The sequence below is a fragment of the Pan paniscus genome, chromosome 1, assembly GCF_029289425.2.
Source record: "Pan paniscus chromosome 1, NHGRI_mPanPan1-v2.0_pri, whole genome shotgun sequence".
Lineage (NCBI taxonomy): Eukaryota > Metazoa > Chordata > Mammalia > Primates > Hominidae > Pan > Pan paniscus.
Genome location: NC_073249.2, coordinates 44,096,019 through 44,116,164, shown reverse-complemented (window position 1 = coordinate 44,116,164; position 20,146 = coordinate 44,096,019). Strand labels below are relative to the sequence as shown.

Sequence of the window (20,146 nt, the reverse complement as noted above, 5' to 3'; positions counted from 1 at the left end):
GCTTTTCCCAGGTGTGCCTGCCACTCTCTTTGCTCCTGATGGCAGCTACTTCTTTGGCTTTTTCTGTTTCAGACCAAGTCTTCCAGGTACTGTCTGGAATACTGTGGTTTGTGTATGCATGTGCACATACATCCATGGTGAGGGAGCTTCAGGACCAGTCACCTATTTCAATAAAACTTAGAAAGTGCCATGTGTTTGCACGAGGGCCCTGGGAGATAATGGTCCTATGTACCATTTGCAGCTAGGAGAAGTGAGACTCAGCTGCACAGAGTCTCCAAGGCTTGGCTCATTCACCCTCTCCTCCATCTCCTGATGCCACTGGTCTCACTCTCCAAGGCTGCCTCGTCCAAGCTGCTGCTTTGTAGTTGCTCCTGCCTCCTCACAGTTGTGAAGCGGCATGGACAGAACGTGGAAGCCACACAGCTAGCAAGTGGCAGGGTGAGGATTTTAGACCAGGTCTTCTGACTCCCAAGCACTCTGTGGGCCACTGAAAGGCTCATCCAGTGCCCAGTGAGCCCAGCTCTGGCACATCTTCCTGCCAGACACGTTCACCTTCACCCCCTGTCTTTACACTGTCCTCCCATCACATTTGTGGAAACAGTCTCAGCGCCTACAGTGACTTGACCAAGGTCACTTAGAAAGCATGGAAGTGAGTCTCACGCCCAGGGCTCTACAGGGACTTTCCCACCATGCCAGCATGCTTTGGGCTATCTGTTCCCCACCCCCACCACAGGAAGCTCTGCATCCTTGGCAGATTTGGGAACACGTCTCATGTATAAAGACAAGAGCAGGCTTAGAAAAGCATTGCTCTCCTGCTAGCTTGCCTGGCAGACATCTCCCTGGTTCTTGTTTGCTACTTTTCTCCTAGTGAACTATTGGTTCCCTCCTGAACCCCTGTTTTCCTGCTGTTCAGTTATTGTGCTGATGGGTAAGCCGCTCTTGGAGTGGAGCTATAACCTTCCATTAGGGAGCTGCCAGGTGCCTGTGTTGGGGGCAGCTGTCCCCAGTTCATTCTGGTGGTGCAGGATGGCCTTGCAGGAAACTCTTTCTGTTGCTTCTGAGCCCTCCTGATCCCGGGAAGCACAGAGAGACCTACCATGCAGAGTGAACCCCAGGGCTCTCAGCTCACTCGGCCCCTCCCCACCTGTCTCCTGCTGCCACTGCCTTCTCTTCCTTTTCCTCTGCTTAATAAGAAAAAGTTTAAAATCTTAGCTTGGGCTGGGCATGGTGGCTCACACCTGTAATCCCAGCACTTTAGGAGGCCAAGGCAGGTGGATCGTTTGCGCCCAGGAGTTCAAGGTCAGCCTGAGCAACATGGTGAAACCCCATCTCTGCAAAAATTAGCTAGACGTGGTGCACACCAGTAGTCCTAGCTACTTAGGTGGTTGAGGTGGGAGGATTGCTTGAGCCTGGGAGGTCAAGGCTGTAGTGAGGTGTGATCGTGCCACTGCACTCCAGTCTGGGTGACAGAGCAAGATCCTGTCTCAAAAAAAAAAAAAAAAATCCTAGCTTGGTGGGGCCTAGCCTGGAGCGGGCAGAGAAGGGGTATCTTGGCCGGGTGCAGTGGCTCATGCCTGTAATCCCAGCATTTTGGGAGGCTGAGGTGGGTGGATCATGAGGTCAAGAGATCGAGACCATCCTGGCCAACGTGGTGAAACCCCGTCTCTGTACTAAAAATACAAAAATTAGCTGGGCGTGGTGGTGCACGCCTGTAGTCCCAGCTACTCGGGAGACTGAAGCAGGAGAATCGGTTGAACCCAGGAGGTGGAGGTTGCAGTGAGCCAAGATCGCGTCAATGCATTCCAGCCTGGTGACAGGGCAAAACTCCATCTCAAAAAGTAAAAAAAGAAGGGGTATCTTGAGTATGAGAAGACCAAGCTGTCTTTGTTGCTACCTGAGACAGAACTGCGGTGGCTGGACTGCCTTTCATGGCAGCTAAATGAGGTAGATCATTTCATTGTTTTACGATGTCAGTATTGAGGGAGGATCAGTCTTATGCTAGGCACAGTGAATGGTCCAGATGAACATAAGATCTGATCCCTGCCTTATCATTTAATAGGGGCATAAGACCTATTTACAAATAACCCTTATGCAAGAACAGTGCTTGGTGCCAAAATATAAAGTCAAGATCCAGTACCATAGGAGGGGGATCGTTTGCAGAAGTAGGGGAACTGCCAGAAGTGTTCCCTGGCCCTACAGGTCAGAGCTGGCCCCAGAAATTGGGACCTATGTAATATGCTTTGCCAGGCTTCTTCACAAACCCCAAGTCATCAGCCAACCACAAATGTTTGTATAGTTTCCATGAGCCCAGGGTATGAGGACTCCTGATCTTAGTGATTTTGGCTGCAAGCCCTGTCACTGGCTCCCAGAGATAGCACTGGGCCCTTATCTCTTCACACCTTCTTGAATTTGGGACTACCCAATCAACGTGACGCGTGTCGACCATCAGTATTTAAGCCTGGAGTCCTTCACCAGACTCAAGTGGGTGCAGAATCCATGTCTTTCTGAACGACAGTTCTGCTGTGAGAAGCTGCCATTAGAGAGATCCAGCAGGCCCCAGGACTCAGCTGGCCAGCCGGTGACACTGCTCACTGCTCATTGTCCTCAACTGTGGACCTCTGTCCCCCTCTGCTGGCCACTCACAGAATTTCCTGCTGGCACTGTCAAGATGAAGTCCAAGGAGGAAGAGACTGCTGTGAGTTTCCCATCTGTGCTTTATCTTGGGTGTTTTTGCCAGGGCAATGCTGGCAGAGACTGGGAAGCAGAAGCTAGTGCAGAAGTGGCCATTGGTGTCCAGGGCAGAGACTGGATTTCTGGGACAGGATCTCAGGGCAGAAGAATTCCCCTGGTGAGGCTGGCTGCTGTCAGCTTCCTCCAGGTGGTTATTGGAGTAGAGAAACTGCCTTGGAAGTGATGGTGCCTTAAGCCAACGGGCAGGGCAGCAGGGAGAGGAGGAGAGGACTCTGGCTGGAGCTGGCTGTGTTAGGATCTGCCAGGGAGCCCCCCTCCAGGCTCCAGTCTTTTTGGCTTTGGAGAGCTCTTTCCTATCCTGGAAGGCTGGCTGGGAGGCTCACTTCCATTCCGAATCCATGAGACTGCTCTGTTTGTGAGAGGAGCTTCTGATCATGGGAGGCATTTCTGTGAGATGGGAGGGGCGAGGTGGAGTGTCTGTCTTCTGGGTGGTTGAAGGATGCAGGTGCACATGTCATGTGTCCTCGTGCACATCCCTTTCAACCCCCTTTGCCCCCCACCCCCACCCCTCCTCATTGATGCCTGTCACACCTGGGTGTCCTTATGCACACAACTCACAGTGGAACAGCTGGACTTGGGGAGGGGCATCTCATCAGAGCTCGGTCCTCCTGCGCTCGGTGATCCTCCCTGTCTCCTGCCAGATGGGAAGGAGCAGCCCGTGAGCCCCAGGGGAGGGGGAAATCTCCCAGAGCAATCCGCCCCTAATCCCCAGGCTGTACCTCAGTCTGGAGATGGCGGCTGCAGAGCCTGGGAACTCAGGCACACCTGCTCGCAGGCCCCGACTTCCTGCAGCAAGCCCAGTGCTGCCCAGGGTCTGTGACCCCGGGGGCCTGACACAGTCCGCAGACAGCTGGGGCCTCAGAGCCCCGGGCACCTCATCACCGGCACGGCTTCGGGAAACAGTGCCCACACAGGTGAGGCGTCTGGTGGGTGGAAGGAGAGAATTTCACCGGGCGGGGTGGAGTTGGGGGATGGGAAAAGGCCTGTTCTGCAGTTAGTCAGGTGGGCTGTGCTTACACTCCAGTCTCTCAGGGAGCTCTCCTCCAGGTATAGAGAACTGTTTGTGGGTGGGAGAAGGGAGGAGCCTTAGGCTGCCAAATGCTGGGAGAGCCCCTGGGGTTGGATGTGGGCGCCCTGTGCAGGAGGGCAGGTGAACCCTGGCAGAGATGCCTCCAGAAGCTGTGGCTATGTGGCACTTCAGCTGGGGCCCAGGCACCTTATTAAGTGGAGGGGTGTTCCTGGTTGTGGTCGCTTGTGTCTGTGGAGAAACAGTGACAGGAATGGGGACTGTGAAGATCCAGTGAGTGCTGACCCCAGGGAGACAGTGGGAGAGGCCATAAGGAGTAAAATGTTTGGGTACTGAGAGTTTTTAGGGAATTCAGAGGATGGACAATGGAGAAGACCTGAATATGAGAGGGGAGCTCGGGGCCCCAAATGGGATCTGTGGGTGTGAGGAGACGAGGAGGGTGCAGGACATTTACTGGACAAAAGGGCTTTGTTCTCCACAGGGCAGACACTGAGGGGAGGATGTAGTTTTCATCAGAACTGAGGGGTGGCCCTAATGGAAGGGGCTAGAAGCCAAGGGTTAGATGAGAGGGATGTCTCCACCAGGACAAGAGAGTAGCCCTTAGGGTCAGGGCAGGAGGAAGAACTTGCTGGCCACAGGAGGTGGCAGGTGGAAGCCTCTACCTGGTGTCAGCTGATGATAGGCAGCTGGCTCTGCACTGCCTGGAGATGAGTAGTTGCTGCTTGAAAGGATGAGTGAGTGACTTTCCTTGTCTCTCGGTAGTTTGCACCTGAAATCCCCTTGTAGTAGAGCGAGATGCCTTTTAAAGCTACTGAGGGCATGCTCTGCCCTTCGAATCCCCCATGTGGCAGCTGGGGCCTTGCTACAGGGGTTTTGTCACCCCGTTGTGCCCATGGTGAACTGACTCAGGTCCATACTGCCCCACATGTGTCCCGTTCAGTGTCTGAGCACGTGGTGCCTGCCCTCTTGAGAAAAGCCGCTTAGGCTCCCAGGCACCAATTAAACCGATAGGTAGGCTCTTTCTCCACCCCCACCCCTTTGCCCACCTGGGAGCACCCGGGTCAGCTGTGATGACACATCCAGAGCTGGAGTGAGCAGCTTCCTGTTACCCACATATCCTCACCAGGAAGGCAGAGAGCCACCAGCCCCACCGGGCTATTCCTGCTGAGTTGAAAAAATGGAATGGGGAAAGCCTCTGACTTCAGGACCAAGGGTTGGAATAATTTTTCCAGCCTGCTCTTGCTGGAATGTTGGGTTGGTACAAGAAATGTCAGGTTCCTTCTCTCCCAACTTTACCGTAAGGTCACATGACCTCTTCGGGTTGAAGGATTTTAGCTGGCTGTAGGCTTTCCTCTCCATCCTAGTCTGGTTGACCTCCCCTTCCATCTGAGAATGGATAGAAAAAGGGAATCTGAGCGTTGTTTATCCCGAGAGGGCCACTGAAATCAGAGTCACGGGGCAGCAGTCAGCAGATTGAAGCATCTCTGCTGAGTCACCCAGGCCTGCCAGCCCCGGGGCCGCACTCGCCTGCTGGGCTCTGACCCACTGGGAGCCCAGACCTTGCTCCCAGGAGCGGTGTTCTGCACAGGCCTGGGCCTGCTTGTCGAGACCCATAGACAAGCCAGGGTTGACACCTGACTCCATTGTCAGGATGACTGGGCTGCCCTGCTTTCCTAAAGGGAAGCATAGGAACCCCCAAAGCTTTTTCTTTGTCTTTTTTTTTTCCATCTAAGAGTGACCTTATATTGTCTTTCCAACTCCTGAGCAGATGGCTAACATGAGAAGGCCCCTTCCTCCCTGTCAGCCTGCTGTGGGGACCCTAACAGGGGTTCTTTGCGAGTCTGGGAAGGGGCTACCTGCCTCAGAGGGAGGAGGGTCAGAGGTACAGCTCTCTCGTGCAGCTGGGAGCACAGGTGTGGAGCACATGTTCCTTGCAAGTGGCAGCTGTTTCTGTGGTCTATCTTGAAAACTGCTTAATGCATTTACATTATGAAGAAAGAGAACCACGATTCACATTTCCCAATTTACATAGCTAGTGCCCTTCCCCTCCCTCCACACAGCTTCACTTAAGCCTGGATACTTTCTGTTCCAACAGTGTCTACTGTGTGCCTCCCGGATATCGGGGATCCAGGCTGCTGGGCTAGTGTGTCAGAGGAAGCACCGGTGTCCCATGTCCAGGGCCGGGTTGACACGAGGACACTGAGTTCAGGCCCTGGGAGGAGGTGGGAACCCCAGGAAGTTCCACGGGAGCCAGGGCTGGGAAGCCCTGATCTGGCAGCTCCTTATAATCTGGCAGAGAGCCTAATCCAGCTTCATTTAGTGTTGTGAAAGGGGCCAGGGAGGTGAGTCCGGGGTGCCACCAAGGCCATGTGGAGGGGAGCCCCCAGGTGTGCGTGGGCTGAGGGTAGATCTCACTAGAGCAGGAAGAGGAATAGGGAAAGTTGGGTCTTGGACACTTGAGAGAACGTCCCAGCTCTGGCTCATCCAGACATTCGTCAGCACTTCTCAGCCCTCAGCCTTTGTGTAGAGCAAGATGTAAGGCCCTGGCTGGTAGGGTCCCTGAGCAGGGGGCATTCTGGTGTGGAGGGGGATCATGGAAGATGTATGACTCTCGCTCCACGGTTCTCCTCTTAGAGCTTGCCCAGCCCATTCACAAGGATTCATCTGGAGTCAGGTACCTGTGGAGTGGCCAGCCTATCTCAGGCAGGATGGGGTGGGGTGAGGAGGTCATGGTGTGGGGGCCACAACTCCAGGTGTGGTGCTGGTGGCTGGGCATGGATAGGGAGCTGGGTGGCATGGGCCAAACAGGACTCTGTGATGGTCTGGAGAGAGGAGCAGTGGTTCCTGTGTAGCCCACCTGTGCCCTGCTTTGGGCTGGGGAACCTTGGGCATTTCTGCCTGCTGGTGACTGGGAGTTGAGTGATCTGGTCTTTTTAGTCAACCAGCTGCACGACAGGGGGATTAGGAGTGTGTTAGGAAGAGCTGCTGCTCTACTAAACCTGACACAGTGAGCTGAAGGACCCAGAGACCCTCCTGCATATCCACTCTGTAATGGACAATGGTGGGAGCTCTGGCCCAGGCCAGTGGAGGACCCTGGCCTTCCACACCCAATTGTTGAAACATCACCTCCATCTAGTTCCTAAACATTTTCAGCAACCCCAAGGAAACCCTGTACCCATTAAGCTGTTACTCCCCATTCCTTCCCCCACCCCCACCCCAGCCCCCTGGCAGCCACTAATCAGCTTTCTGTCTCTGTGGATTTAACTGTTCTGGATATTTCATATAATGGAATCATTCATTATGTGGCCTTTCTTGTCTGGTTTGTTTCACTTAGCCTAACGTTATTGAGGTTCACCCATGTTGGAGCATTACCGGCACTTTGTTTCTTTCATGGCCGAATAGTATTTCATTGCAAGAAATGTCACATTTTGTTGACCCATTCATCAGTTAATGGACATCTGAGTTATGTCCACCTTTTGGCTATTGTGAATATTGCTGCTATGAGCATTTGTGTACAAATGAGTGTTGAATACTCAGTTTCAATTCGTTTGGGAATTGAAAATATCTAGGAGTGGAATTGCTGGGTCATAAAGTAATTCTATGTTAACTTTTTGAGGAACTCCCAAACTGTTTTCCACATCAGCTGTGCTGTTTTATGTTTTAGGTATGTTGCAGAAAGCTTCCAATTCCTGCACATGCTCACCAACACTTATTTCCTTTTTTTTTTTTTTTTTTTTTGAAGCAGGGTCTCACTCTGTTGCCCAGGCTGGAGTGCAGTGGTGTATGTGATCATAGCTCACTGCAGCCTCGAACTCCTGGGCTCAAGCCATCCTCCTGCCTCAGCTTCCTGAGTAGCTGGGACTACAGGCATGCACCACCACACCTGGCTGTTTTTTTATTTTTTGTAGAGACAGGTCTTGCTGTGTTGCCCAGGCTGGTCTTAAACTCCTGGACTCAAGCAAGTTTCCCATTTTGGCCTCCAAAAGTGCTGGGACCACAGGTGTGAGCCGCTGTGTGCAGCCCACTTATTTCCTTTCTAAAAATTACTAGGGGCTGGGCTTGGTGACTCATGCCTGTGGCCCCAGCTACTTAGGAGGCTGAGGTGGGAGGATTGCTTAAGCCTGGGACGTCGAGACTACGGTGATCCACGATCATGCCATTGCACTCCAGCCTAGGCCATGGAGTGAGAACCCGTCTCAAAAAAAAAAAATTATTATAGTCATTCTAAGGGTGTGAAGTGTCTCTTAATTTGTTCGTATTTGTTTCTAAGCACCTGCTTTATGCCCTTTACTCAGTGTTTCATCTCATCGTCCTGATAGCTCTCAGCTGGTAAGTGACAGAGCCAGGATCTAAATTAGTGCCCAACTCCAACTTTAAAGCCCTTTCCTTTACCTTCCGCAGACCCTGTATCCTGTCTCATGGCTGTTCTTTTTGGCAAGTCTTTCTCCTTTTCTCACCCTCTGTCCTGTTCCAGCACTCTGAAGAGCTTTCTTATCTTTTTCTTCTTGTTCACTAATTTTCTTTCCTTTGTTAAAGCATAATCTTTCCTTTGTTAAAGCTGTCCCTATCTGTCTACCAGCTCCTTGGCTCTGTTTACCTTGGTTGCCCTCTCTCCATCGAGTCCTGAAAGGTAGCTGTCACCCTGGGTACATGTGCTGGGGAAGGCAGGGCATGGAGAGCTCCCCACCTTCTTCAGACACGCCAGCTCCCTCCACGGGGAAGGAGAGCAAAGTGATGTTCTGTGATTGGAGACCCAACAGCAGATCCCAGGCATTGTAAACCTCTGTGAGGGGTAGGAAAAAGCCGGCGTCCTGCTGCAGGACTCCCAGGCTGGAATCTTGACCCTGGGGTAGAGAAGAGGGGCTAGCAAGAGGACCAGGATCCCAGCCCAAGGCCCCCTCCACACACCAGGCCCAGGAGTGTCTCTTCTCTCATTCATGGGGATTTCCCAGCCAGCTCCGACTCTGCCTCTCAGAGTTGTAACTAGACAGCTCAGCCTTTCAGGGATCTGGAGGTCTTGGGTTTCCTCCAGGGACAGGGGCAGGGACTAAAGATCCTGGAGGGGAAGGATGGGGGGATGTCTGCTATTTCCTGTTAGCATGCAGGGTGTTTCCCTTGTTCTCCAAACTTTGAAATAACCTTTCCTGGGTTTGGTCAGCTTGTGTGTGAAGAAGGCAGATCCGAGTGAGATAAATGTGAGGTTTGCCCCAGAGGGAGGCTACCCCATTCTTGATTTGAGGAGTGTCTCAGTGCAGGCTGGGGCTCCAGGCAAACTCTGCCTACATCCCCGTGTCCTTCTTTGCATCCCTGATGGGTGGAGTTGGGGACCGCAGGATCTAAGGAGGAGGCTGGTGGTGGGGAGAAGCTCTTAGATGCTTTCCTGAGGTTGGGCTCCAGGCTACAAGCAGGAATGAGCTCAGTCTCAACTAGGATCTCGTGGTGAGTCAGTAGTAAAAGTCTCTGGTTGGCAGGGGGTGTTATTGAAGGGAGTTAATTCAGATGGAAGTGGTTGCCGAGGTGTTCCAGCCTCGAAAGCAAAAACCACAAACAGGATCTTGGTATCTGCCACAGAGTGTTCCCTCAAGCACCCCCCACCGCCTCCCGCAACACACGCAAACCTCTTCTCTCTCTTGTTCTGAGGTTTGCCCACATGCATGCAGGTACACACACACACACCCCTAAGCACGAGACGGGGCTGGGTGGGCAAGTGGAGTCTGCATGGAGACCAGTGAGATTAAGGGTTACCTCCAGTGAGGAAGGCTGGAGATGTCACCGTGATGTCTTCAGAGGTGATTTTAAATGCTATGGCCAATATTTGGACATTTCTAAGGATTTGCATGCCCTCAGATATGGAGAAGGCAGGACGGGGCTGGGGAGAACTCCTTTCTTTTTCCTTGCTCTCTCAGGGTGTAAAAACCCACAGTCTGGCCGAGTGCAGCTTGGCTCAGAACTGTAATCCCAGCACTTTAGGAGGCCAAGGCAAGAGGATTGCTTAAGCCCAGGAGTTTGAGACCAGCCTGGGCAACATGGCAAAACCCTTTCTCTACAAAAAAATGCACAGATTAGCCAGGTGTGATGGCATGTACCTGTAGTCCCTGCTACTGGGGAGGCTGAGGTGGGAGGATTTGAGCCTGGGGAGGTCGAGGTGGGAGGATTTGAGCCTGGGGAGGTCAAGGCTGCAGTGAACCATGATTACCTTACTGCACTCCAGCACTCCAGCACTCCAGCCTGGGCAACAGAGTGATTCTGACTCAACAAAAAACAAAAAAAGCCTGCAGTCTTAGCTGTATGAAATTCCAATTTCATTGCTGTGGAGTGAGGCTGGGCTGTGGTTGATAACCACTGATTAGACTCTTGCTTCCTGAAAAGGTGGCAGAGGGCCAGCTCTCCCAGCCAAAGGTATCTTAAGCTGTGGATCTGTCAGAGCTACCCAGCCCTCCAAGGTGAGGTTAGGCCCTGAGTTTTGGAGCCAGACAGGATTTATATTCTAGGTTCTTTACTTACTAGTTGTGTAGTCCTGGGCAAGTTACATCTGTAGGCCTTGGTTTTCTCTCCTGTAAAATGGAAATAATAGTGCTACCCATCTTGTGAGGTTAATACTGGGATTAAATGAATTAATAGGTGTAAACACTTAGAGACAAGTCTGACGTATGTCAAGAAATGTTAGTGTTTGAAGGAGATTGGTTCCAAGACCCCCCGCAGATACCAAAGTTCCAGATTGCTTAAGTCTCATACAGTAAATAGTGTAGTATTTGCATAGAACCTACACACATCCTCCCTTTAAATCATCTCTAGATTACGTACAATACCTAGTACAATGTAAATACTATGAAAATAGAAAACAGTGTGACACTGTTGTTTTGTTTTTTGTTTTTTTTTTGTTTTTGAGACGGAGTCTCTGTCACCCAGGCTGGAGTGCAGTGGTGCAGTCTTGGCTCACTGCAACTTCCGCCTCCCAGGTTCAAGTGATTCTTCTGCCTCAGCCTCCTGAGTAGCTGGAACAACCAGAACATGCCACCACACTCAATTAATTTTGTTTTTTTTTTTTGAGACGGAGTCTCGCTCTGTTGCCCAGGCTGCAGTGCAGTGGCGTGATCTCGGTTCACTGCAAGCTCCGCCTCCCAGGTTCGCGCCATTCTCCCGCCTCAGCCTCCTGAGTAGCTGGGACTATGGGTGCCCGCCACCACATCCCACACCCAGCTAATTTTTGTATTGTTAGTAGAGACAGGCTTTCACCATGTTGGCCAGGCTGGTCTCCAACTCCTAACCTCAGGTGATCTGCCCGCCTTGGCCTCCCAAAGTGCTGGGATTACAGGTGTGAGCCACTGCACCTGGCCCCTGTATTTTAAAATTTGTATTATTATTATTTTAATCCGTGGTTGGTTGAATCCATGGATGTGGAATTCTCAGATACAGAAGGCTAACTATAATTGTTATCCTTATCCTTTGTCCAAACATTTAGAATTTGAGAAAAAGAGAAGAGCCTAGAGGCCATAGGGAAAATATGCCACCTTTCTGGAAGCCAGTGGAGCTGAGTCCTCCACAGGGAAGAGAATAAAATGGGGATATGTTCTGTGACTGGAGACTGACCCGCTCAATGCAGTCATTGCAGACCTTCATGTCACCAAGGAGGTGTCCAGGCCTCTGTGGAGGGATGGAAGGAGCTGGTGTCCTGCTGCAGGACTGTTAGGCTCAAGTCTGGGTCCTAGGGTAGAGAAGAGGGGTGGGCAAGGGGGCCAGGGCTTCAGCCCAGGCCTCTGCACCCACCATCAGGCCCCAGCAGTTTTTCCCAGGAGTGTTTCTTCTCCTCTCATTAATGGGGATTTCACAGCCAGCTTCAACTCTGCTTTTCCATTTGTAAGCCAGAAAGATGCCAAATCAAGGGAGGAGAGAGCCAAGCTGCTAGGAAGCAGCCACGGCAGGTGGAGACTTTGCTATTTTACACTCCTGTATAGTCCTAAAACACTTTTGCTTTTCACAGCATTTCACATCCATTTCTTATTAGCTCCTCCCACTCTCCCCCTAAGTAGTTGGGACAGACTCTGTCCTTGTTACAAAGATGAGCAAATGGCAGTGATGCAGCCATACTCAGAACCCATTTTCTTTTCTTTTCTTTTTTTTTTTTTTTTTGAGACGGAGTCTCGCTCTGTCGCCTAGGCTGGAGTGCAGTGGCGTGATCTCGGCTCACTGCAACCTCTGCCTCCCAGTTCAAGAAATTCTCCTGCCTCAGCCTCCTGAGTAGCTGGGATTACAGGCGTCCACCACCACGCCCAGCTAATTTTTGTATTTTTAGTAGAGACAGGGTTTCACCATGTTGGTTAGGCTGGTCTCGAACCCTTGACCTCATGATCCACCCGCCTCAGCCTCCCAAAGTGCTGGGATTACAGGCATGAGGCACTGCACCTGGCCCCAGAACCCATTTTCTAGATATTCTTTCTCCCAAGAAGACAGTGAAAGAGAGCTGGGCATCTGTGGAAAGGGCAGCAGCTTTCTAAGAGAGACAGGTTCTGGGCTGGGCGTGGTGGCTCAAGCCTGTAATCCCAGCACATTGGGAGGCCGAGGCGGGCGGATCATGAGGTCAGGAGATCGCGACCATCCTGGCTAACACGGTGAAACCCCGTCTCTACTAAAAATACAAAAAATTAGCCGGGCGTGGTGGCGGGCGGCTGTAGTCCCAGCTACTCGGGAGGCTGAGGCAGGAGAATGGCGTGAACCCCGGAGGCAGAGCTTGCAGTGAGCCGAGATTGCGCCACTGCACTGCAGCCTGGGTGACAGAGCGAGACTCTGTCTCAAAAAAAAAAAAAAAAAAAAAAGTTCTTGTAACATCAAAGGCCATGTGTTGCCTATAAAACATAATTTTGGGCCGGGCGCGGTGACTCATGCCTGTAATCCCAGCACTTTGGGAGGCTGAGGCGGGTGGATCCCCTGAGATCAGGAGTTGAAGAGCAGCCTGGCCAACGTGGCGAAACCCCATTTCTACTAAAAATACAAAAAAATTAGCCGGGCATGGCGGCTCATGCCTGTAATCCCAGCTACTCAGGAAGCTGAGGCAGGAGAATCACTTGAACCCAGGAGGCATAGGTTGCAGTGAGCTGAGATGGCCCCACTGCATTCCAGCCTGGGCGACAGAGTGAGACCCCGTCTCCAAAAAAAAACAAAAAACAAACCAAAAAAAAAAAAACCCTTAATTTTGTGTAGTTCTAGCAATACGGAATAAATTTGTTGGTATAATCTCTGAAATAAATTTAGGCCAGCTTGATTGCAGGCATTTTTTCTCCCAGGGGAAAAAAGGGATTACGCTGCCTAGATTCAGACTCAGCGTTTAATGAGCACCTTCTGTATGCTTCGCACTATGCCAGCTTGCCAGACGTCATCTTGTATAGCTCTCACAAAAGACCTGAGAGTAGCTGTGATTACCCCCTTTTTGTCGGCGAGGACACTGAAGGTCAGGAAAATGGAGAGATGGGCTTTTTGCTGTCACTGCAGTGAACAAGGCAGGAAGAAGCAGCCTAATTGCAGGTTAGGGTTTTAAGTCAGGCTACTGGGACAGTTAAGACCTTGGAGCAGATCACTTAAGGGAGACTGTGGGTATGAAAGGTCAGAAATTCTGAGAAGCAGAGTCCTGAAGGTATGAGCACCTGCTGGGAGGTCAAGGGGGGATGAGGGGAGACCCAAAGCAAACATAAGAGGGAAGTCCTGACTTCAGGAGTGATTAGGGATGGGGTTGTGGTTGTCCACAGCATCCCCAGGGGGAAGTGTAACCTGGAAAAGCCCCAGTGGAAGCCCACAGAGGAGCCGCCCTCCCCTGGCTCCTGAGTTTGGCAGGGCTATTATTTTCAATTGTGTTTTCCAATAACTTTGCACCTTGGCAGAATCAAGCCAAGTGACTTATGCCTGTAATTGGCAGGGACCGTTTCCAGTTCTGGTGCATGTGACCGGGCCACTTTCTTTGTGTTTAACCCCTTCCCCCACATATATCTGACCACACCCCTGCCCCCTCCTATACATACTAAGGGCAAATGATCTGACCCAGCCTTGCTTGGGGTGTGCTGTGTGTAAAAATACATGGGGTTGAGCCATTTCCTGCTGCTTCCGTTGTTGTATGGCGATAAGACACTGGGGACTCAGCTGTGGACAGAAAGATCCTCCAACAGGCTGAGAGGAACCAGACACCAGGGGAGCAGGTCTCAGGCCTCCCCGCTTTCAGCCCACCTTACATTTCCCATCTTTCCTATCTCCTGCGACCTTTTCCTTCTTTCTCTCCCTCCCCCTCATCCTTTCTTAGTCTCTCTTCTCCTTTCCTGATGCAGTCGGGAAGCCTGCCCGCCTGGTGGGGAGTGAAGGGGGCTGTCATTTCCTTCCTACGCATTCACCCTCTGCAAAGCTGGGCGGCTAGTAGCCTCAGGCCCCCAAACTGGTCCCTGCTTCCCTTGGCCTTTGAGTTACTTCTGGGGCTTTAGTCCTCGGGGACCTGGCCAGCAGGGTGGGGGTGGGGCATGCTCCTCTCCCAATTCTCGGATACTAGGAAGGACTGGGGGCTCCCACCATTATGAAGCGGAAAAGGTTACCAATGACTCTGGAGAGCCGTAAGGTAATGGAGGGCCTGGGAGAGGTGTCAGCAAAGGCAGGGTGGCCCGCCGAGCTGCGTTGTTAGTGAACATGGGGTGGCGAGGGCAGGCAGGCAGGGCACAAAGTGTAGGCTTTGGTCAGCCCTGAGGGAGGGGCCTGCTCAAGGCAGGAGCCTTATGAAGTGGTTGAGTCCAGAGAGAAAATTTGTCTCATTCCTCAGAAATCCAACCCCATGACTCCAGTGAGGCCTCAGACCTGCCTGGTCCATGTGCTGGAGCTTTAAGAGTTCTGGGCTGGGGCCAGGCGCAGTGGCTCACACCTGTAATCCCAGCACTTTGGGAGGCCAAGGCAGGCAGATCACTTGAGGTCAGGAGTTCGAGACCAGCCTGGCCAACACGGTGAAACCCCATCTCTACTGAAAATACAAAAATTAGCCAGGCATGGTGGTGGGTGCCTGTAATACCGGCTTCTCGGGAGGCAGAGGCAGGAGAATCCCTTGAACCAGGGAGGTGGAAGGTGCAGTGAGCTGAGATCACGCTACTGCAGTCCAGCCTGGGCAACAGAGCGAGACTGTGTCTCAAATAGATAAACAAACAAATAAATAAAAGAGTTCTGGGCTGGAGGTTCTGTCCCTTCCTGGCCGTGTGTCCCTGAACAACTTGTTTGACCTTTCTGGGCCAAAAGAGGAGCAGCTCTGCCTAGACTGCATTTTGGGGATGCTGTGGGGACGGGGTAGAGAGCAGATGTGAGAGCCCTGTGTAAGTGGCTGTCAGGGATACTGTTCTTGTGGTGGTTGTCTTCTTTTGGACTCCTGCATCCATTTTCTAGATAGAAAAACCAAGTCCAGAGGCATCCAGGGGCACTCCTATGGTCCCAGGGTTTACCCATGCTTCCTCTGCCTGCCTCTTTCCCCAGGTCGATAAGGGAGACCTGGTGGCCCTGAGCCTCCCCGCCGGCCATGGTGACACTGACGGCCCCATCAGCCTGGACGTGCCCGATGGGGCACCGGACCCCCAGCGGACCAAGGCCGCCATTGACCACCTGCACCAGAAGATCCTGAAGATCACCGAGCAGATCAAGATCGAGCAGGAGGCTCGCGACGACAACGTGGCGGAGTACCTGAAACTGGCCAACAACGCGGACAAGCAGCAGGTGTCACGCATCAAGCAAGTGTTCGAGAAGAAGAACCAGAAGTCAGCCCAGACCATCGCCCAGCTGCACAAGAAGCTGGAGCACTACCGCCGGCGCCTGAAGGAGATTGAGCAGAACGGGCCCTCGCGGCAGCCCAAGGACGTGCTGCGGGACATGCAGCAGGGGCTGAAGGACGTGGGCGCCAACGTGCGCGCAGGCATCAGCGGCTTTGGGGGCGGCGTGGTGGAGGGCGTCAAGGGCAGCCTCTCTGGCCTCTCACAGGCCACCCACACCGCCGTGGTGTCCAAGCCCCGGGAGTTTGCCAGCCTCATCCGCAACAAGTTTGGCAGTGCTGACAACATCGCCCACCTGAAGGACCCCCTGGAAGATGGGCCCCCTGAGGAGGCAGCCCGGGCACTGAGCGGCAGTGCCACACTCGTCTCCAGCCCCAAGTATGGCAGCGATGATGAGTGCTCCAGCGCCAGCGCCAGCTCAGCCGGGGCAGGCAGCAACTCCGGGGCTGGGCCTGGTGGGGCCCTGGGGAGCCCTAAGTGCAATGCACTGTATGGTGCTCCTGGAAACCTGGATGCTCTGCTGGAAGAGCTACGGGAGATCAAGGAGGGACAGTCTCACCTGGAGGACTCCATGGAAGACCTGAAGACTCAGCTGCAGAGGGACTACACCTACATGACCCAGTGCCTGCAGGAGGAGCGCTACAGGTAGGTGCCTGCCCACCCCCTCCTGCAGCCCAGCCGGACGTGGGATGAGGCAAGGAGCACTGGGTTTCAGACCCAGGGTGTGGAGGCAGTCAGAGGAGCATCCTCAGTGTCCTGGCTGCTGGAAGGAGCCAGCATGAGGCCCTAAGGAGCCTTCTTTCTTTTTTCCTTCTGTATTTTTTGGAGGCGGAGTGTCTCTCTGTCGCCCAGGCTGGAGTGCAGTGGCACGATCTCAGCTCACTGTAACCTCTGCCTCCTGGGTTCAAGCGATTCTCCTGCCTCGGCCTCCTGAGTAGCTGGGATTACAGGCACGCACCACTACACCCCGCTAATTTTTTGTATTTTTAGTAGCGACAGCGTTTCACCATGTTGGCCAGGCTGGTCTCGATCTCCTGACCTCAATTCAGGGATGACATTAATCCCTTCTTCATAGGGTCATAAAGATACAATGAGTCCAGACCTGTAAAGTCGAAGCATGTGAATGGATGTATAGCTTCCAAAACATGAACCTCCAGTCGGAGCTCCTGGGGCCAGCCTGGAACACAGCTGACATCTCTCGGCCTCTCCTTCTGTGTCTCCCTCCGGTCCTGTGCTGCCCTTTTCTGCCCTTTGCTCTGTGCCTCTGCAGCACTTGCCACTCGCTCCCTGGGCTTGTGGGGGGATCTTTTCCTTAGCTAGCACTTTCTCTTTTTCTTCTCCATATATATGAAGAAGGCTTGGAAAATTGAAGGGGAGCCCCACCTAAAAACTAACCACTCCTCACATAATAGTCATCTTACGCTATTTTGTGCCTTCAGAGCCGGGATTGTGTCTTCTATACCCATGTGTCCCTGGTACCCAGAGAGCATCTGAGCCTAGGGCTTAAGAGCCCAGGTTGAAGTCAGCCAATCCTTAACTCCTCCATTCATGAGCTGTGTGATCCTAGGCAGGCTCCTCAGCCTCCACACCTCAGTCTTCTCCTCTGTAAAATGGAGATGACACTGGCACCTACCTCATGGGATTGTGGGGAGGATCCTATGAGGTCATGTAGGTAAAATGCTTAGCACAGTGCCTACACCTAAGAAGTGCTGTGTAAATAGTAGCTTCTATTGTTGTTGCTGTTAAAATTAGAACGAGCAGAGCTGGACACGTGGGGTGGGCTGAGTCATTGTTTATTGAGAGAATGAATGAATCAACTGTGGGAGAGAATGGAAGCTCGGGGAGCCAGGACTGGTGTCACTCTCTCTCCCTCCGCCAGGTATGAGCGGCTGGAGGAGCAGCTCAACGACCTGACTGAGCTTCATCAGAACGAGATGACGAACCTGAAGCAGGAGCTGGCCAGCATGGAGGAGAAGGTGGCCTACCAGTCCTATGAGAGGGCACGGGACATCCAGGTATGGCCAGGGCAACCTTGGGAGGCCCCAGATGTGCTGGTAGAGCTGGCAGCAGCCAGAGGGTTAGGGTTCTTGTCACGTGGGGCATGATAGACACAGGCTGGCCTGTTGGCCGGGGCAGATAGGCACATGGATGAAGAGGGCAGCATAGCGGGAGCGGAGTGGAGATGAGCAAGACAGGCCTGAGGCTGACAGCGTGCACTGTGCAGAGGCAAGTCCACAGGGCAAAGGCCACCATGCCCCCCACCTCTTTGATGGCAGCTTCGCAAATGAGTAATTGGAGTTTCCAGGCTCCAGCCTGCCTCAAGAGGGAGCCAGCTGGGATTGGGCCAGCTCTTTTCCTTCCCTAGTAATCAAGACTCTCATTTCCTAGCATCCTCCCCAAAGAGTCATCCTTAAAGGTCTCTGACCTCAGTTGCAGCTGGTCAACCTCCACTCCTCCTGGCCTTTGGAGAGGAGACTTCGTTATAGGCACCTTCTCAGTGGGGTAGGTAGGTTTTCAGCCTAGGGGTCCTGCCCATCCTGAGCGCGCACATGCCAGCCCCTCTGCCCCTGCAGGAGGCCGTGGAGTCCTGCCTGACCCGGGTCACCAAGCTGGAGCTGCAGCAGCAGCAGCAGCAGGTGGTACAGCTGGAGGGCGTGGAGAATGCCAACGCGCGGGCGCTGCTGGGCAAGTTCATCAACGTGATCCTGGCGCTCATGGCCGTGCTGCTGGTGTTCGTGTCCACCATCGCCAACTTCATCACGCCCCTCATGAAGACACGCCTGCGCATCACCAGCACCGCCCTCCTGGTCCTCGTCCTGTTCCTCCTCTGGAAGCACTGGGACTCCCTCACCTACCTCCTGGAGCACGTGTTGCTGCCCAGCTGAGTGGCCAGCCACACCAACCCCGTGCTCTCTGGCCCCCAGCTGGCCACACTTCTCCAGGAGGGACCCTTGGACTTCTTTGTGTGTCCAGTTTGGCCTCCTGCCCAAACTGTCCATTCCAGCAGCTCCTGCCCCCTTCTCTGTACTTGCTTCTGTCTGACACCTTCTCCCTGTTGGCCTGAAGGGAGCTTAGAATGCAGCCCTACCTGGAGATAGTGCGGGCACCTATGGCCAAGTGGAGCAGAGGTGGACATGGGGTTGGATTGTTTTGATTATTTATAGTTACACAAGGACTTCTCCCAGCTGACCCTCAGGATGCCCCAAGTCAGGAAGACCATTAAGAACAGGAGGAGAGGGCTCTGCCTCAACTTTCCTAGGAAAGAGCCCACCTCGGAGATAGCTACGGTTTCCTCTGGTGGAGATGGTGAGGATGAAGGCTGGAGAGTGAGGGAGGAGGCTCTGCTGGCCGCAGAGAACACAGGGATGGGAGGGTCCCTAGCCTTCGGGCACCTCCAGGGCCAGAGAGCAGGCTCAGAGCAGCTAGTGTGGAGCTCAGCACCCCCACCCCACCCCTCCTCCCTGTAGAGCTGATTTGAGGCCTCCTTCTGGGGCTGGGCTCTGCAGGCCAGGTGGGTGTGGCCTGTGTTTTCCCTTCTGTTCTTTCTGCCTGTACTGGATCTGTTATTTTCAGGGAAACAGGCCCCAGGGCCCCCCTGAGCCTCACCCTAAGCCCTTAGGCCTCTGGGAGTGCTGTTGGGTTCTATTTATTTATTTATTTGTTCCTTTGTTCCCTACCCGTGCCCCCAGTGTCTTCCCTGCTGAGCACCAGGAGAGGTCCTGCCCCATCCTCTCTCTGAAGCCAGGGCCCTTCCATTCCATTTAGCCTTTGGATCATCCTGGCTGGGAGAAGTGGGACCGAGCCACCCAGCCCCACTATCCCCAAGCAGCCCTACAGCCGGGATGGGAGGCACGTGGCCTCTCTTTTATCCGTCTATTTATTTTGTAAGTGTGTATTCGTGTGGAGGAGGTTGTTGCTTTATTTTTTTAAGGCTCTGGAGTGTTGTGTATGGTTTCTTTTCACATCCCAGCCTCCCATGGGCACTTCCAAGAAGAGAGGGGATTTCTTGGAAAAGGAGAGAAGAATCCCCTAGAGCAGGGAAAGCAGTGCCTGCCAGCTGTTGTGCACCTTCCTGAGAAATAAATATCCTCTAAATTTTCAAACCATCCTGTCTGGTGTTGGTTGATTAAGTTGTGTCTGTGGGAACCACCACGTCTCTCCCCACACCCAAGCATTCTGGGTAACACAGGCTAGGCCTCTCCTGTTGACCTGAGGCCCTCTTCCTCCAGAATCCGACAAGGAACAAGGCATGGCCTAAGCGGTATGATAGAAGGGATGATATCCACCCCATCCAGGCCTCTTAGAGTCCAGGCGAAGGCAATTAGGAGAGAGATTTCCATAGCTCGGAGCAGGTGAGCCACCAGCGGCCTGAATGGCAGCAGCCATGCCCAAGTGAGGCCACGAGAGGGCAGCAGAGTCCTTACGCTAACACTTTCTCCCGGTGCAGCCCCAAAGAAGGCAGCTGCTGGAGTTAGCTTGGTTTTCTCAGAGCCGTCAGCCAGAGCACAGAGCACCTGCTCTCCAGGCGCTGGAGCGTGGGCTTGAGTGTAGTGACCAGGCCCTCTGTGGCTGCAGCACCCACTCCCGGCAGTTC

General features: G+C 53.2%; 1 protein-coding gene across 2 annotated transcripts in view; it reads left to right on the top strand.

Annotated features, from left to right (window-relative positions):
- TMCC2 (transmembrane and coiled-coil domain family 2) overlaps positions 1 to 19,658 on the top strand; it is a 45,380-nt gene extending 25,722 nt beyond the window's left edge. For both annotated transcript variants that reach the window (XM_003822953.6, XM_008976562.4), the window contains exons 3-5: positions 15,263 to 16,197; positions 17,432 to 17,567; positions 18,126 to 19,658. In XM_003822953.6, the coding sequence (XP_003823001.1) occupies positions 15,263 to 16,197; positions 17,432 to 17,567; positions 18,126 to 18,437 (1,383 nt within the window). In that variant the 3' untranslated portion in view covers positions 18,438 to 19,658. The remainder of the gene's footprint in view (positions 1 to 15,262; positions 16,198 to 17,431; positions 17,568 to 18,125) is intronic.
- Positions 19,659 to 20,146: the final 488 nt, after the last annotated feature.